Genomic DNA, 17,875 nt, shown 5'->3' with positions numbered 1-17,875 from the left:
GGTAGCGCTTTACCATGTCCATCAGCTAGGTCTTGCCTATCTCTGGTAAAGTTTACTGTAGGCAGTTTATCTTTAAGCTGATATTGTAAATAGGATCTACTACTTCTATTTTATTTTTAATTGATATTTTCATATAGGAAATCTATTGATTTTTTCATGTTAATTTTGCAATCAACCACTAGCTGAATTCTCTCATTTCTGGTAGTTTTTCAATTGACTCCCTGGTGTTTTTCAGATACATATCATCCGCAGATAATTTGGCCTCACACTTTCCAAACTGTATACCTCATTTCTTTCCCTTGCTAATTGCATTGGCCAGTCCTTCTAAAATAATGTTAAATAACAATGACACAGTGGACATACATGTTTACTAACATGATTTTGGTTTACAATTTGGGAAATTTGTACCAATGGAATCTGATAGAAGCAATGCCCATATCAGCATTGGGGAACCACTGACATATCATCTTCATCCGTTTATTTCTTCTGTCTGGAAGCATATTGCTATTTCCATGCTACAGAATATGAGGGAACGTGAGGTCCGTAAAATTTCCTAAGATTCTGTGAGCCAGGCTGGACCCCCTCGTTATTGATGGGGAAGGGTGTGGTAACTCCTTGTATAGTCTTTGGTTATAGCCCTAGTCACTTGTGCTTTAGGATGTTTAAGATTGACTTCTCCCACCTGGGAACCATCCTTATCACTCCATCCTGTGCTTGGCACAAAGGAGACTCTCAGATGAAGGATCTCTCTCTCTTATCCTTCACTTCTTCCTGTCTCTCTGACTAGAGAAATCAGGTTCTTGAGATTCCTATCCGCCTTCTCCTGTCACCTTCCTTGAGTGGTGTTTAGGGAGCTCACAGATCTGACCAGCCTGTCTCCACGGGAGGTGGTACGCAGTGCACAAGATTATCAAATGACCCAGATGTTCCAAGTCATCATAGCAGCGCAGTTTTTCAGGAAAGGATAAACCAAGCCAGAGGTGGTTGAAAATGTATTTATTTTTCTTCAAGTGATCTTTTTTTCAAGCAATAAATAAAAACTGACATGTTGACTTTTCTAAAAAACAAAACCAAACAAAAAATCCCCTAGACTATATACATCCTACAGAAATACAAGCATATCAAATGTAGAAATGACATCACTCTGAAAAATGGGGCTATTTACAGAAGTTACAAGTATTGCATTGCTCTGTCTTGAAAAAGCCTCTTTCTCCTATGACTCATAAACTCTAAGCAAGGGCAGGGTCCTCTTCAAAGAGGTGGCATTCTCCATCCTTCTCGATAGACAGGGAAACTTTCAGGGAAGAACATCAACATCCGGACACCGTATTCGGTTTCGTAACAACGCTCCGCAGATCAGCTGGCTTTCGAGGGGCCTGAAAGGGCGTCTCGTTCAGGAGGTCACGTGGCCCCTGAGCTCCTGACGGAAACCATCTTGTCCCTCAGCGGAGCTGAGGGGACCGGCCATGAGACCACGCTGAACTAGTGACAAACCCCTGGCTGTGGTTTCTGCCAGACAAGCCAGCTCTGTGTTATCAAGACCCAGCCTCCAAAAGCACCTGGCCGTCCAGAAAGTAGCTTCCCAAACTTGGTTACACACGCAAAGCCCTTGGGGAGCTTTGAAACCTACTGATGCCTGGGTCCCTCCTCCAGAAATCCTGCTGTACTTGGTCTGGGATCGCCTGCTAGCAGGGTTTCGAAGCTCCCCAGCTGAGGCTGACGGGCGGCCTGGGCGAACCACCACTTTACCAACTAAAGGCTTGGTGGCCCCTCCAATCTCACAGCCCCTTCCCCTCACGTTTGAATCACCCGTCCCACCTCCCTCTGCCCATCTTCCCGCGGATTCTTCATTTTTTCTCATGGCTTCCCAACCTTTTGGATAACTCTCTGGAATCGGGCTAGGATGGGTACCTGAGGAAAATGGTCTCAGGAGGCCACAACTGAGGCTGGGAGCTCCCGGCCACCGGCTCACGGGTGGCTTCAGCCGAATACTGCTTGGGGGAAGCTCCACAAACACACTTGGGTCAGAGATGCCGGGAGGGAACTGGCAGCATTCTCCAGTCTCTACAGGAGATCCAGAGTGCCTACGGCTTTTGTCAACAGCACAGTTGATCTTCGGTGTAAGTGGCAATGCTTTCCAGCCATGACAGATATTTCGCGTCACCAGAAATCACTCCATGGGAGAGACACCTATTGAAACCCACTGGCCATTTGGACAGACCCTGCGGTGCTGTCTTCATTACAGCTATTCCAAGTCATCAAAGAGGCTTCTGATGGGGGAATAGTGACCCCAAATCCCTGTTTCCAATCAAGCCAATTTCCTATTTGATTTCTAAGAGTTTGGGGGCTGCTATCGAGTACAAAGAAAATGGCTTTATAAATAGGGGTTTGACGCTGTGACAGAAGACTTGAATTGGAAAGCAGGGAAAAGACCTGTCTGGGGCGGGTCCTGGGCTCCGACCGTGTGGTTGGAATCCAGTCTGGGAAAGCAGGATACACAAGTTTTGGTCAATGTACACTCAGTCTGTAAAAAGCTACTTTCCCTCCTCTCTCAAGCAGTCCCTCCTGCGGGCCTATCTGCTTGTGGGAACCCACACTTTTTCAGACAGGGCTTGGGAAAGGCAGGACAAATGATGCCAACACAGGGTCATGTTTATGGAAGGAAATGTAAGGAACCTGGTCCTGTCTGGGATGTGGGGATGAGAAGGAGCCTTCCAACACTATTCCAACCTTGAGGCTTGAAGTTATTTATGGGTGAGCAAGAATGTGCATCACTTAGATCTTCAGAGGGCTAAAAAGAACCCAAAAAACAAAACCAAAAAGCATGCTCTCGCTTCTAGACAAGTTTGGAATTACCTCTAACCTGGCACTGGGTAACAACACTGTTCCACGACACTACAAATTAAATAACACGTGGTTTGTTCTGTCCTCCCTCCCCCCAAGCCCAACCCACCTCCTTCTTTCTCCAAAAGCCATTCCTCCATTTGGAAAGGGCCCTGAAAATGGCAGTATCCCAAGAAAGGATTCTAAGATGGCACTCAAGTGCCCCGATGCCTGTCACAGAAGCCAAGCAGCCAGCTCCCCCGCAGAGTCTGCCCGACTCCTCACTCACTCTCTCTTGCTGTCCTAGGCTTCCACAGGACCTGAAATGGGGTGTCCACTCCCTTCTTTTTATTCACCTATTCACTCTAAAAATGTTCACCGACACCACGAATTTTAAGAATGCAAGAATTTGTTGGTGTACTTCATTCCAAGCAAACCCCCTAAAACTAAAAACTCTGATTTATGCAAGAGAGAAAAAAGATGGTGCTTCCACTTCCAAAAGGATCCATTTCGGGTCTATCTCTCTTAGCTGGGTTCCCCAATGGCCTTGCCAAATGATTCACTGCAGGAAAAGCCGAATTGCGCCCAATTTTTTTTTAGGAGCACCTTATATGATATGGCATTTATCACAGATGATATACAAGTTCTCAGGCAGGTCTATGAGAAAAATGCTTCCACCGCCAAACTGAGTTATTGATCACCAGAAACGGTTGCATTGTTGTGGTTTCAAATCGCTTCAGTGGCCCATGTGCCCAAGAACCAAGTGCGCTCCGCGCTCCGTATTCGCGGATGCAGTATCCGCGGATACAAGAATCAGCGGATTTACGCATCCATGGATTTGGGTATCCGCGATGGACGGAAGGGGTGCTGGAACCAATCCCCGGCGGATACCGAGGGAGGCTGTAATGAAAAAGTAGTTCCTTCCTTTCTTCCTCCTCCCACCCCACCCTGCCCCCTTCTCAGCGGTAACAAACGCAAGCTGATCATCATGCTAACTTGTACACACCACTTACTTCCTAACTGCTTTGACGTCTGCATGCTATTGTGCTCTGCTGATCCACATTAACATAAATATATTCTAAATTCACCATCACTAGACTCTCTGTACTTACATACTCTGAGGAAATTCTTAATAAATACTTTTATTTATTACTAAGCATAATTATTCACCTGTTGGTGGTGACTTAGAAAGGAAAACCATGTCCTAAAAGATTTCTTTAAAAAAAAAAAAAAAATCCTGTAACTACAACAATAAAAGGACCGAGCACACAGAACCAGGCACTTCTGGCAAACTTGTTTTTATCTTGTCCCTTTCCCTCCCCTCCCTCCCTTCCCCTCCCCCTCAATAAAACTGGGTGGGCACATTTGCCAGGATCTGCGGGTTTCCTAACTTCAAGCCTTACTGCTGAAAAAAATGAGGTAAGAAATTCTTATCTGAAAAGTAAAACTGACGCACAAACCAAAACCCAGGTCTTCCCTGCCCGCTGAGGAAGACATTATTGCTCTAAGTTGGAGTGTTGTGTTTGTTTGCGTTAAATATGTTTTCGAAGTCCTTATTGCCATTCTAGCTGGCCCCACGGTTGGCCAAAGAGAGATGGATGGAAGGAGCTCTGTCGCCCCCTGCGGGCCAGTCCCGACCTGCTGCCCGCACAGGGCGCCACCCAACCCGGGCTGAGAGCCGACGGGTGCAGGGGTGGGAGGATCCGAGAGGCTCTAACAGCTGGGGGAGGTGGTGATGGGGCTGTGCAGATAGGGCAGGCTGCTGGGCGCCGGGTGCCCCCCGACGGAGACCGGGAAGCTGAAGACGAACTGCGACGTCGGGGTGGGAGTGGCCTTGCCCCGCTCGCGCAGCGGCCCCGACGGGCTGGCGGCCTCCACCGCGCAGGACGTGGCCAGCACCTGCGACTCGAACTGCAGCAGCTGCCCCATGAAGCTGAAGTTGGGCGAGATGATGCTCCGCCGCTGCTTCACGAACTCGAAGGCCTCCTCGAGCCTCACGCGCTTCTTCATCATCAGGTAGGCCAGGCAGATGGTGGCCGAGCGCGAGATGCCGGCCTGGCAGTGCACCAGCACGCGCCCGCGGCAGTCCTTCACCGCATCTGGGGCAGAGAGCGGCGTGCCGTTAGCGGCGCCCAGGTCCCCATCCTTCCCGCAAGGCGGCTGCAGGCGGCCTCAGCCGGGACGAGGGTGCGGGGAGGACTGGAGAAGAGGGGGCCCTGCGGCTGAACCCCTGAAGGAACAGCGCCTCCCAGGCTGAGGCCGCGCGGGGAGGAAACCCACGGGGGAGGGCCTCTAGAGTTCCACCCCCGCTAGGGTATTTCGGAGAATTAAGCAAACAAATGTACTACGCTTAGGAGATACGCCTGCTGAAGCTGGTGCAATCCCGGCACACACGGCCGGGTTTTCATTTGCAGGAACAAAAACAATGCCCCAATTCTCCCTATGTCTCCCTCCCCATCCCCAGAGTCTTATCCTCTGGGCACCTGGGGACGTCCAAGGAAAAGGTTCTTGGCTCTGTAAGCTAACAGCACCTGCTGTTTGCGTAAGTCCGTCATCCTATCCAGGGCCTGCACAACAGCCCACGGGCAAGCCTTCCTACTGAGGAAGAGGGGAAGCAGGCAACCCCCCCGGATATGGCCCTTCCTAAGTCCCTCCTTCCACACACCAGTTACACGTGGTTCCCTCTTCCCTCCCACCCTCCCTCCGCCAGACTTGGGCCCAGCACCCTGGCCTGGGAGGACCCAGCACCCTGGCCAGAGCCAGCCTACCGATGTACTCGATGGCCTCCATGAACCAGGAGCTGATGTCGGCCTTGTGGTTGTCCTCTACCGGGATGCACTTGTACTGATAGTGTCCTTCAAAGTGGTTCGGGCAGTCAGAGGAGACATTCAACAAGGCTGTGATCCCCAGGGCGTCCAGCATGTCTCGCCGGGCTGCGTGATAGGCGCTGCCGAGGTAGAGGAAGGGAAGGATCTCCACGGGACCCCCCTGCACCAGAAAGGGAAAACAAAGCGTCCCCCCCCCGACAAGCAAACGTTGTAAGTGAGAGGCAACTGGGCAGGGGTCTGGGACGTGTGGGGCGGGGAGAGGGAAGCCAGTCTCAGGTGGGCTTTCACGGGCCCTGGGGAGACTGCCCGTGGACCCAGCCCCTCCAGGTTTCCCGTGTGCCGCTCAGGCCCCGGGAGGGAGCGATGGGCTCTGGCCTTTCTGCTCTGCTCTGCTATGGGCCCCACCCGATGGTTCAGGCAGCCCACTTCCCCCGTGACAAATGAAGCTGGCCGTGCCCCACTGTTTGTGACGTGAAGAGCTTACACCCGCTACCACTGAGCTACGCGGCTTAGGCACTTATTTGGTTGGATACGCCTTCACTTGGCAGATGAAAAGCAGACGCCATGTCAACCTCACAGACAAGAGGAGGCATCCTGGCAAAATGAGGTAACATTGGCTTCACTAATGACACTTTTCTGAGTCAGATCAACACAGGTGATCTCGGATTGGGGGAGCAGAGTCGCTGGACCCCATAAATTCACTCCATTTCCATCTAAAGGAAAGGGCTGGAAGAGGTGGGCTTGTAAGAAATGTAGTGGCATAAGCTGGTTTTCTTGGGAAAGGGTTGATTGATCATTTACGTCCATTTAGCATTTACAACTAACTTGTATGGGGGGCGGACAGCCGAACTATTGTGAATCGGGGCTGGGGTTTTGGCTTCCTACAGAGCAGCCCACATGCTTCTGGCCGCCTTCCTTGCTTGTCTGCACATAACTCTAGAGGCTAAGTCCAGGGACGTATGTGTTTATATTCTTTTCTTAGGTGAGGGTAATAAGAGAGGGAAGGGGAAGACTTCCAAGGAATAGTGGACTCCACCTAACATCACACCCTGATACTCAACACATTCTCCCCAAATTGAGGCACTGCGTCCAAAGCCTTTGACAAGCAGTCCTCTTCGCACCTGGTCGTGCAGTGGGGTGCCGCAGGAGCTGCAGCCCAGGTCCAAGGACTCGGCCGTGCTTGGGGGCACAGAAGGTGGGATGGCTGCCAGGGCCTTGGTTTTGGAACAGAATTCCGGGTACTCGGAGGAAAACCTCTCATAGCCACCTGTAAAGGAGAAAGATATTCAGGTTAATGGGGTCACTGAGCCAGCAGGAAACCACAAAGAACTTGAATCCTACCTGATGGAGGAGAGCTGTTGGGAAGCTGGGGCTGGTTGTACCTACACTTGCCACTGGGTGGCGCTGTGGGCCCAGAGATAATGGCTATGGAGACCTTTTTCCCCGAGATGCGGAGACTACATTCGGCCAAGACTGCATCCTGAAAGCCGGAACGAAAGCTTTAGGGACAAGACTTCGGATTGGGATGCAGATACACAAAGGAGGATGTGCAGGGGAGATGAAGAAGGGATAATTTCTTTACAGTGATGACAAGGAAAGAGGGAATAGCTACTGGGGGTTTCCATGAGCACTAAGGCAGCCTTCAGCTGGCCCCTGGGCCCTACAAAAATGTCTGTCACCCCCCAACTCCAGCCCTTCTTTTAGAGAGGTTCTCCAATGTGGGAGAGAATAAAAAACTATTACCCTGGCACCGGCCCTTCTGGATCTCAGCAACAGAACAGATGCCAATCGCACGGCCCCATGAACAGCTGTTCCATGGACATGGGGCCAAAATGAGAGCAAACAGGCTTAAATCTAAATAAATCCCTCCTGCTACATACAGGTTTGGGGCAAGGGAGGATTTCCTGACCTGAGAGTTGCTAAGCCCTGTAATGGTTCTCTGTGGGGTCGTCTTCCGGGGAAGGGAGGTCGTTTAAGTAAAAAGAGATAAACAGCCAACTTCTCTGGAATAGTGTTAGTGCCATTCAGGAAAGGGCCGGCTGGGCGGGCGTGGGCAGAGATGCGGGCAGAGATGCGGGCAGAGATGCAGGCAGTGAAACACACCAAGAAGAGAGACATTCAGCCTGTATCTGATTTTCTTGTGATCTCTGGGACTTCCCTTTGCGGGAAACTTACCATCTATTGTCAAGGTTTGGCCCTGCTTGTATTTTTATTTTTGCAGTTTCTGTTGGACCAAAAATGGATTATAAATGAATTCAGTAGGATCTGCGGGTTCTGGAACAACCACTCAACTGATGGTCACGTAGGCAGCTAGCCCGTTACGTCTTTATGACTAAGTGATAGGGTGGGTGCCACTGTTCCCGATCACCACTGTGCAAAGCAATTTTCCAACATGTGACGGTTAGTCAATTACTTGCCCTGAATCCCAACCCTAGAAACTACCGCTTTGGAGAGGAAAGAAAATTATGTTCGCCACATCATTAAGGCTTCCAGAAACAGGGCAGACATTTTTTCCTCTCTGACTGGTGGCCTCCTATTTCCCCCACTCCCTCCCTCAGGCTATAAATGGATATTTCTCTGGTCCCAGGCCCTGGCTCCTGCTGAGTCATAATGACCAGCCTCCCTGGAGGGAAAACCTGCTAGAGGGGCCAGTACTGCCCGCTTCAGATGTGCTGGTGGCCTCAGTGGACTTCTCGTCACAGGAGCGGCCTCCCTCCCGTTATCACCCCCATCTGTCTCCTCTCCCTATAAAGCTGTAAACACCGCTGCCCCAAATGCGGTGTGTGCGGGAAGAAGAGCCAGCAAGTGCCTTTAGCTAAAGTCCCTGTGATGGGCCCCTGGGATGGGAAACTTCGGGAGATGCTGCCCTTTGGAGAAAGCGGAAGGAGAAATGGGTCACTCAACAAACGGAGGTTGATCATCTATAGGAAAAGCCATCACTTGTTATTCTAGAGACTTCTACAGGATTTGAAATTGTTTAAGTAAGATGATCCGTGTCTTTATCACATACTTTGAGCTAGTAAAATACATTGTTTTCAAAGAGATGCAAGGCATGAGTGGTGCCCTCCAAAAGCTCATCACCTAGACAGGCAGGCCAACAGTCACAGGAGGGCCAGGGCCCGGCTCCAAGGTCACAGAGGAAGAGCAGCCCTGAGGGCAGCAGGAGCCGAGGAACCTCAGAGTGGTGGAAAGAATGTTCTCACTGCTGAGAAGGTACAGGACAGGGCCCCAGACTGAAGTCCTGAAAGAGCCTCGCCTCTGCAGTCAGACTCACAGGTCTGGGTTTGAATGCCAGCCCGGTGAAACATCGGCTGTGCAGCCTGGGGCCATCACGGAACCTCTCTGAGCCTCTTCCTCATCTGTAAAATGTGATGAAGCTTCCAGGCCAGGAGCCTCCTGTGAGGACTGACCGGAACAGCCAGTGCTCTGCACCGGGCCTCGGGGAGGAGCTCCATGAAGCTTTTCTTTTTTGGTACCTACAGGTGACTTCAGCTTTACTGGCAACTTCTCAGACCCTGGACGGCTTTCTCCTCCTGGGCTTTACTTATTTTTTCCAGTAGGCATCTTGAGAGCTGGTAGTTAAGACAGCAGAAGAACAGGTACTGGGCGCTTCCTGAGCCCTGAGTGCCCTGCCCGGTCAGGGACATCTGCCGCCTCCCAGGGTCAACCATCAATCGATCCGGGGCGGGGAGGGCCCAGCAGAGCCCTCGGAGGGCTCCGAGCCTGCGGCTGACCCTGGGGGTGTGGCGTGCAGGGGAGGGTGCAGGCGGCCCAGAGGCCAGACCCGGCCTGAGGGGGGCTGTCTGTCGTCACCCCCAGGCTGCTCATAACAGGACAGAGAGACAGCAACGGTCAGGAAAAGGCACCATTACAACAAAGTGGAAAAACGATTACTGAGAAGTCTGTTCCCCCGGGGGGGTTTTCAAAGAACAGGCAGAAAGGAACTAAGTGAAGAAGCAGATTTGTCGAAGGGACGGGAGCAAGGTGAGGGTTGCGCCCCCCGGTGGCAGCAGGGGGAAGGTTTTCCCTCCTGAGCCGTCGCTAGCTTTGGGGGCGCTCCGTGGCTGGTAGTTACAGGGAGCACCTCCTTCTGGGGCCGCGGTGCTGCACGCAGGCCAGGCCCTCGGATGAGCTGAACGCGCCCTGGTGGGCCTGGAGCCCGCAGGTGCAGACACAGCAGTGCAGCTCAGGGACCATTCAGGCCACAGCCCCAGGCCACACGCCAGGGAGCCACCTCCGGGTATCGCATGCGTGTTAATAAAAATGACAGACCCTCTTCAAAGGAAGTGTTCACTATGTGTCACGCTCTTCCCACACAGGTATCCAACCAGTAGCCCTAGAGGAAGGCGTGACAAGCCCCAGTTCTACAGAAGAGGAAACGGAGGTGCAGGGCAGCCCCCGGGTAAGGGCGGGACCGGCATTCAGCCCACAGAAGGGGCCTGAAAGCCACCTTGAACCTGGCCGTCAGGAGCCCTCCCTGCTGCTCGCCCACCGCTGCCTCCCTGGTGGGCCTTCTCTAGGGGGCTTGCCTGCTGGTTTCATCACGCGGAGAAGGAGTTTTCACGCAGAAACAGAAAGGATGTGAACAGAGCACTGCTGACACTTCACCAAACTGCTTCTTTCCGGTGCCTTTCTAACTCCAGGTGGTCATGGAGGAGTCGTGACCAGCGTTTGTCTATTTAATGAAATAGAATAGAAGCTACTTGAATGCACTGCATTTACAGAGGGCATAATTTCATGGCACTCTGCTTTCAGAGTGATGGTCCCCGTCACAGGGACTTCAGCTAAAGGCACTTGCTGGCTCTTCTTCCCCCACACACCGCCTTTACTCCAGCCCGAGTGTGGCATTAGCCCCATCAGGGTAGGGCTACAGACGCCTGGCCAGGTGATGAGCTACTGGAGGGTACCACTCAGGTCTTAACATCTCTTGGAAAAAAATGTATTTTAAGAGCTCAAGTTACGTAATAAGCACACGGATCATTTCACTTAAAAAAAAATTTCAGATCGTCTCGAAGTATATTAGAGTAGCCCTATACTGGGTCGTGGCAGAAATGAAACTGAATTTCTTAGGGTGGGTGGGATTGAAGAAGACTGCTCCCAGCCCTCTCTCCTCGGTGCCTCCCTTCCCAGCCCACATCTGTGCAGGTACCAGAGCCTCGGCCCTTTCAGTAAGAGCTAGATTTAGATCTCCAAGTTTTATCCAAAACTCATGAGAGGGAAAGCTTATTGCCACTGTAGACCCGGCGCGGAGCGCTCTACCCCGTGACCCCTGCAGATGTGTAGGGTGGACAAAGCAGACAGATGTGGACGCGTCCCAGCTCCGACTGTGGAAGCCCAGCCAACACACTCCCTCTAAGTCCTGTTTTCCACCCTCAAAATGTAAGGATTCCAGACGATATCATCTCTAAGTTCCAACATTCTGTGATCCTGAATGTCCACAAACTACTTATTTGCAAACTACAAACTGACAGCAGGTGCCTCAAGACCTGTATTTCCAACTTCTGAACACATTTTCACAGCACATACGCCAGTGAATTCCCACCTGGTTTTCTCCTACGTCCTATTGCATGTAATTCTGTAACAGACGTGCTGACTAATTTTGACCTGTTTTTCTCATGTTCTTATTTAATAATATACCTTCTAGTCTTAAAGCTCTCATTTTCTCAACTTCATTTTAAAATTTGAGAGTCTTGGGGGGGCTTCGGGGAGAAAGGACTATAATTTTCCACTTGATTCCCTTGAGGAATAACTACATCTACAGTTCCATTCTGTGTTCTTTTCATCTTCTCACACAGAAACTTTAGCTTTGAAAACTGGCTGGCCTCCTGCTCATGCAGGGGTGGGAGAGAATGTGTGAGAAAGTCCTTGGGAAAGGGCAGGCTGGCGTAGTGCTGCTCGTCTCACCATAATAGGACTCTTAATGGGGTCTGTGATGGGAAAGACTGTCTCTTGGTGGTGACGATGGTCACGGATCTTAATGTGGCTGCCACTTTTTCCCCGTGACCCTCTCCACGCTCAGAAGATCACCCGTTCACAGACAGAGCTCATGGCCTCGCTCTCTTGGGACAGCTTATCAATACGAGGCAAATGTTGCCCAGCAGGCAAGTCTGGGGACATTCGAAGGTCCTTTGGCTTTGAGAACTTCCCTTGATGTGGGTGTTGACCTAGGAAGCGCCCCTCTAAATGCTGAGCAGCATTTCCAGTTTACCTAAATGGGCTTCTCACCTTGGGGCTCGGTGTCAGGACCTCGGTCCCGGGCCAGCTGGGCTGCCACCTGATGCCACACTCGGGCTGGACCTTGTTTGCAGCCCCTCCCAGTCCTTCTGTGCTATTTGCTCCGTTCAGCAAGCCGCCTTCCGCTGACAGTCTACATTTCTTCCTCTCAAACTTCCTCTTTGTTAGATGGGAACTGCCTCCCAGCAAGGAAACCAGCTATCTGGTTTCAGATGTTCTGATTTTTTCAAGGAATTTCTTGGCTCTTTAAAAAGGCCACCCTTTCTCCTCTCTGAGTTCTCTGTGCAGCCCACCTTGGTGGGGACAGCCCACCTTTCCTGTAAGCATCCAGGACAAGCCCAAGGGAGCTGTGATAGGCTTACGGACAATCAGGTTGTCACTTTCAATTTACACCTACACCCTGTCTTTAGCTGCTTTTGTTGGTTGGAAACATCCAGTTCAAATGATGCAAAGAGTAGTGAGTTTGCTTCATTCCTTACAATTCTTTAAGGCCTTATACTAGGGGTTAGGAATTACCTTTAAGGCCTGCTTTTTTTTTTTTTTTTTTTGGTAATTCTAACAATTCTTGGCTGTCATGGGCATTGTGTCCTGTTTGCAAGAAGAAAAGCCAGTCCTTTTGCCTTTGGGTGAAAGAGGTGTTCAACCTTAGCATCCCCCAGGACTCTGCTGTTTGATGCCACTGACCTCCTGGAAATGAGGATGGGCAGGGCAAATGGACACAGAGAACACAGAGAAAGAAAAGACAGAAGACAGTCACCCAAACCCCACCCATAGCATTCATTACGGGCTTAGTGGCTGTTTTCACAGGAAGCATAATGTCAGGTCTGTATGATCAGGCCTGGGGACTACTGGGTAGGTGACTTCCAACCTGGAAGGAGAAGCTGGAGTATTTAGTTGATCTTCCCAGTTTCTCAAAACAGCTCCAGGACAGCTTTTAAATCAGAACTTGAATAAGAACTGACAAAGGTCATGGGCTGAGATGAATTTTAGATAGAAGGAAAATAAGATAATGTTTTTATACCTGACATCTTCTGCATAACAGACTGATTTATTTGGAGAACGTGGGAGGTAAAGGAAGACTTCTGTTAGGGTAAGAAAATGCTCTTTTTGTCTTTCTCTATTGACCCAGGGCGGGTGGGGTGGGAGTGGTTGTCTAAAACCCTATTCCAAGGATCTATGAGGAGCGAGAAGGGGATTTCAAAGGAGATGTGTACTGTAATAAAATCTGAAAAGCTAAACTTTCTAAACTGTCCCTAAAAATGTCTTACAGGATTTTAAATAAAATGAGCTTAAAAAAAAAGTTTATCCCAGTGGGAAGCTTTTACTAGCCAAAAGACCAGAAAATGTAGTGATTTGGGTTACTGCTTTTAGCAAACCTTGGGTAATATTAGGAAATGTAAAGGCCAGATAGTATTTCATTGATAGTAAGTAAAGTTTACTCTTAACTATGAATTCTTGCCTGTGGTATTAGTTATTAACTGCCTGCAATGAGTAATCAACTTTCTGCCCTTCAAAGTGGCAGAAATAGGAAAATCGGCTTTTAAAAATGCAATTAATTGGTAGAATTAGATAGCCTGTGTCCAGGAAGGGTAATAGAACTTCTGAAAATGCCCAGCTGTTTTTACTGTCCCTCCAGGACGGCAGACACCAACAATCAGTCTTCCACTGGCTTAATGTCTGACCACTTTTATTCCACACCCACCACTGCACATGAAATGAGACGCCCAGGAAGGCCCATTGGCTGCAAAATAAAGGAACAACTCTGGTGGGAAAAAAATTACCCAACCCCTAATCAATTAAGGCATTTACGAAAGATAATCTAAGGGGCTTGTCTCCCCCTGTTTCCCTTTAGTTCCCCGCCCCCAGCTCCCCCCGCCCATGAGCCCACATTTCCTGCCGTTCCACTTCTCCAAGGAATGGGAGTGCAGGAGGCACGGCTGTCCTCCCCCAGAGGCACGTTCCCGCCGCGCGGGGGGAGCAGACCACGCCCATTTCCTTCTGCCCTCACTAGGGATGCCTTTTCAGTAGAAGGCAAGAAGAAAGAGGACCTGTGTGGAGACCGCCTCTGCTTAGCACATAAATGAAAATCAGCCAAGTTGAATAGACTAGGACCCAGTTAACCTCAAAGATGTTCTACCACCACTGCAGAACGAGCTGGAAGGAGCCCCCCCGCGCCCAAACTCTGTGAATTTTAGGCGGCTGCTTCCAAAGGCAGGTTCCCTTTGCCTAGACAAACCCAGCTGAACCTCTCCTGGCGGCTCCCGGGGGGGCCTGTTCCCGGAGAGAGAGAAGTTCGGTCCAGGCCTAGACACTTTCCGGCTCAGAGGATGCGGACTTTGAGAGGCAGCGGGCCGTCCTCCCTGCCCGCACCAGGTCAGACAACAGGAGGCAGTGCAGGCCTCGGGAGGAAACAGCCCTTAAAACACGCCTTTTCCGTGGGCCAGGCACCTCGCCAACCGCCAGGGGACGGTCGTTTTACCCGGAGGCTGCCCGTCCAACGCAGCCTGCACATTAGCATCTGCCTTGCGCCGGGCGGCCGGTCCGCAGGGTGGCTCTCGGTACGGGTCTGGCTCCGGGCTCTCCCGGCGGGATTCGGGGGAACCAGGGAGGTGCCGCGAGCCCGAGGCGGAAGCCTTAAAAATCCGTCTCTCTCCCCGGGAGCGGGGCCTAAGTGTCTGCGCGCCCGGAAACCCTAGGGCGGTCCTCTCCGGATTTCTTCCAGGAAGAAAAACAAAACAGAACGAACCCAGACTCCACGTGCGTCTGCCCTACCTCGAGAAGGGTCCTGGGTTCAGGGGCCGCGCAGGCAGGCGCGCGATCGGGCTCCAAATCAGGAGCGATCCAGGTCAGCGCGGCACGGAGAACACCCCGGCCAGCCCCTGCCACTCGAAGGGACTTTGGTCCCATAGACATTTCTCTCCTCGTCCCCACGAGCGCCGGCACGCCGGCAACCATGTAAGGGAGTGCAGGCGGCGTGCATCAACAGCCCGGACCCCACCCCGGCGCTCTACCCGGTCCGGGGCCGCGTGGCTCCCGGCACAGCTCGGCGCCAGGGCAGGCGGGGGCCCCGGGCCCCCTGCGCCCAGCTCGCCGGGCTTAGCGGTCCTTCCGGTGCAAGGCCCTTCCTGGCACTTTCTCTTAAAGCGCTGGGAGGAGAAGGGAGGAGCGTTTGGTTCAATCTGAGGTGCCAAAGGCCGCCCTCGTAGAGAAAGAAAAATCAGCAAAATCGCCTTAGTAGTTCAACCAAAGGTCAACAGCAGCATTTCCCCAGCAGCTGACAGGTCAAATGGCCAGGAAACAACTGCCGAGAACAAAGTCCCCCGCTGTTCACGGGGGCAAGCCTGGCCCGCCGGCACTGGGCAGTGTTGTGCTTTTTGGCAGGGGCAGCGGGGAGAGGTTTCCGCCGCGCCTCCCGCCCCATCTCCCTTCCTCTCCGGTGAGCGGGTCTGGAGAGGGCAGGGCAGGAGGGAGGGGGGGGGGCCAGGGGCGCCGACAGGGAAAGGGGCGGCTCTTTGATGGCCCGGGTCCGAAACGCCTCTCGGCTTCGGAGGCCAAGACCCGCCGCGGGCGAAGGAACGCGCGGAATGCGGCGCGAGAGGAAGGGGCGCTGCGCGGCAGGGGCCCCAAGCAACCCGCCAGCTCCCCGCCGCCCGACACGGCCGGCAGGTGCGGTCGGCGCCCCCGTCCCTCCAGATAGTTGGGTAGCCCTCGGCCCTTTCGGGGTTTCCGACTTGCACATTTGACAAGACCTCCCCTCCCCAAGAGTTTCGCACTTAAGCGCGCGCCGCCATCTGAGAGTCGAGTCTGAACAAAAGGTCGCACTTGTCGCAGTTTAAGAGGCCCCGTCCCGCCTTGCGTTTCCCCAAATACTCAGACCTCCCGCCTCCCGCTCCGGAGCCTGGGGATAGCCCGAGGCGGGAGGGGTTGGCGACCCTCCCGGTGGAGCTCGGAGTCGGGCAGCAGGGGAGGAGAGAACAGATCGCTCCACATCAGGCCCGCAAGCCGATCTTCGTTTTTGCGTTTATGAAGGGCTGGTTTCCAGCCGGACCCGCAGGGCCCATCCCATCCCCGCGCTCATCCTCCTTCACCCCCTGCCCCATGTCTCGGGATCTCTGGGTCGGACTCAGTGCGGGGCCCTGACACGCCAAACCGACAGGCCTAACCTGTCCCGCCACCTCCCGCACCATGGCACTTGGGAGCACTTCCCTGGACTCGAAGGTGGGCAACGCAGCTGAGTCGCTTCGCCCGCAAGACCAGACCGTTAGTGGCTGTAAACAATCGCAGAATCGCCAGGAAGGGTCCGTAATTTCAGGTGACGGAGCCCTCACCGTCTCTGAGGACCTCAGGAGCTCGCGCTTGCACACAAACGCACAGAATCCTTGCACACCACGCGCACACACCAGTACGCACAAAGGAGTGCGCGGGGGGGATCCCGCAGCCACGAGTCCCTCCAGGCACTTCTTCTCCTGCCCACTAAGGCTCAGGCCGCGGAGCCCCGCCGCATCGACCCTCCAGCTCGCGCCCGGCGCCGGCGTTTACCTTTGAGCAGGCAGATGTCAGTGCGCTCGGCGTTGCGTCGCAGCGCCTGCACCACCAGTGACACGGTGCTGTCCTCGCGGAGGCTCTCGGCGCGCGGGCTGCGCTCGTCGTAGACGATGACGGCTGAGTAGAGGCCGGAGCGCAGGCGGGCGCGGACCTCCTCCTCCGCGGGCAGGATCTGCTCCAGGCTCACCGAGCCCTTGGCCCGCCGCCGCACGATGGTGTTGCAGCGCACATTGACCGAGCCTCGGATGTAGCCGGCGCTGTGCGCCAGGAACGGTCGGCAGTCCAGCAGCAGGCACTTGCCGCCGCTCAGCAGCCCCAGGGCGCCGTGGCTGCCGCTGCCGCTGCCGCCCGCGCCGCCACCGTTCTCGTCCCGGTTCATCAGCCTTTTGAGCACGCTGCAGTCCATCTCCCGCAGCTCCTCCACCGTCACCATGGTCGCCAGGAACCGCGGCTGCTGGGCACGCGAGGAGGCGAAGGACGCCCGGGCCAGCTGGGCTGCGGGAAGGGGCGAGCGGGGACTAAGGGAGGGCGCGGGCAGAAGTGGCCGCAAACTTGGCCCTTAGGGGCTCCCACGGCCGAACCTCTTCTCCCCGGTCCCCTTCCTCCCGCAGCCTCGCAGTTACATAGCAGTCCGAGCGGCCTCGGGCGCCAGGCAGCACGGTGCCAAGGGGGAGGTGGCGGTCGAGGGGAGTGTGTTTACGGGAGAGGACCAAGGGCTCCTTTCCGTTGTCGCCTCTATTGTATTTTGCCCGTTGTGCTGCTCCGGCCGCCGTTCCCCACGAACTGCTGGAGCTCCGCGGTCTGCCCCAGCCAGAGTTTCCTCTCCTCGGCTTATAGATTTATTAATGCTCCTCTGCTCTCCCCCGGGAGGGGGCAGATTCATTACTACCTCGCGAGGCCCCGCCTCTTTCCATTCTAGGTCGCGAGCCCTGCTCCGCCCCCCGCGCTCGCTCCCCGCCCCTTCGCGACTCCCCTCGCCCCACCGGTCCCACCCCCTCCGCCAGCCCGGGCGCGTGAATGGAGTACCGGCCGCTCGCGCCCAGTCACGGGGACGCGACGTCACAAAGAGCGGAGTAAACAGGGCGCGCGGCTCTCGCCGCCAGGCCCATTCATAAAATCAAGACCTAGAGGATGGGGGAGGAGGCCTCCGACCCGCGGGCGAGCCGCAGCGCCCGGACTTCGTGAAAGGAGCTTGGCGGCGCCTCTCCCCGGCCTCCGCGGCTCGCGTGCAGCCCGACCCGAGTCACCGTGCAGCCATCGCACCCCGCCGCGGTGGTGGCGGAGGCGACCGGGGGAAAACAAAGTCGCCAGCCGAGAAGCCGGCCTAGCGGAGGCCTGGGCTCGGTTTCGAGGTTTCATCCCTCTTCACCTCCGTGCTTCCCCCTTACCAGCCTCGCAGGTGTCCCCCACGTACCCTAGTGGACTGGGGAACCCTGCACCGCGGC

At 54.0% G+C, this 17,875-nt stretch overlaps 1 protein-coding gene across 2 annotated transcripts; it reads right to left on the bottom strand.

Annotated features, from left to right (window-relative positions):
• Positions 1-981: 981 nt before the first annotated feature.
• On the bottom strand, positions 982-17,405 carry DUSP4 (dual specificity phosphatase 4). Of its 2 annotated transcripts, none has more exons than XM_082374774.1 (4): positions 16,425-17,405; positions 6,773-6,918; positions 5,592-5,811; positions 982-4,922 (listed from the first exon to the last, which is right to left on the bottom strand). In XM_082374774.1, the coding sequence occupies exons 1-4, from the start codon at positions 16,861-16,863 to the stop codon at positions 4,537-4,539; spliced, it is 1,191 nt and encodes a 396-aa protein (XP_082230900.1). In that variant the 5' UTR covers positions 16,864-17,405; the 3' UTR covers positions 982-4,536. The 2 variants fall into 2 exon arrangements, with proteins under 2 accessions (XP_082230900.1, XP_082230901.1); XM_082374775.1 differs by lacking the exon at positions 16,425-17,405 and adding an exon at positions 14,658-16,380.
• Between the last annotated feature and the right edge of the window lie 470 nt (positions 17,406-17,875).

Source organism: Balaenoptera borealis (assembly GCF_965194805.1).
Source record: "Balaenoptera borealis genome assembly, chromosome: 21".
In the NCBI taxonomy this organism is placed as follows: domain Eukaryota; kingdom Metazoa; phylum Chordata; class Mammalia; order Artiodactyla; family Balaenopteridae; genus Balaenoptera; species Balaenoptera borealis.
This window is presented reverse-complemented; position numbering and strand designations above follow the sequence as displayed.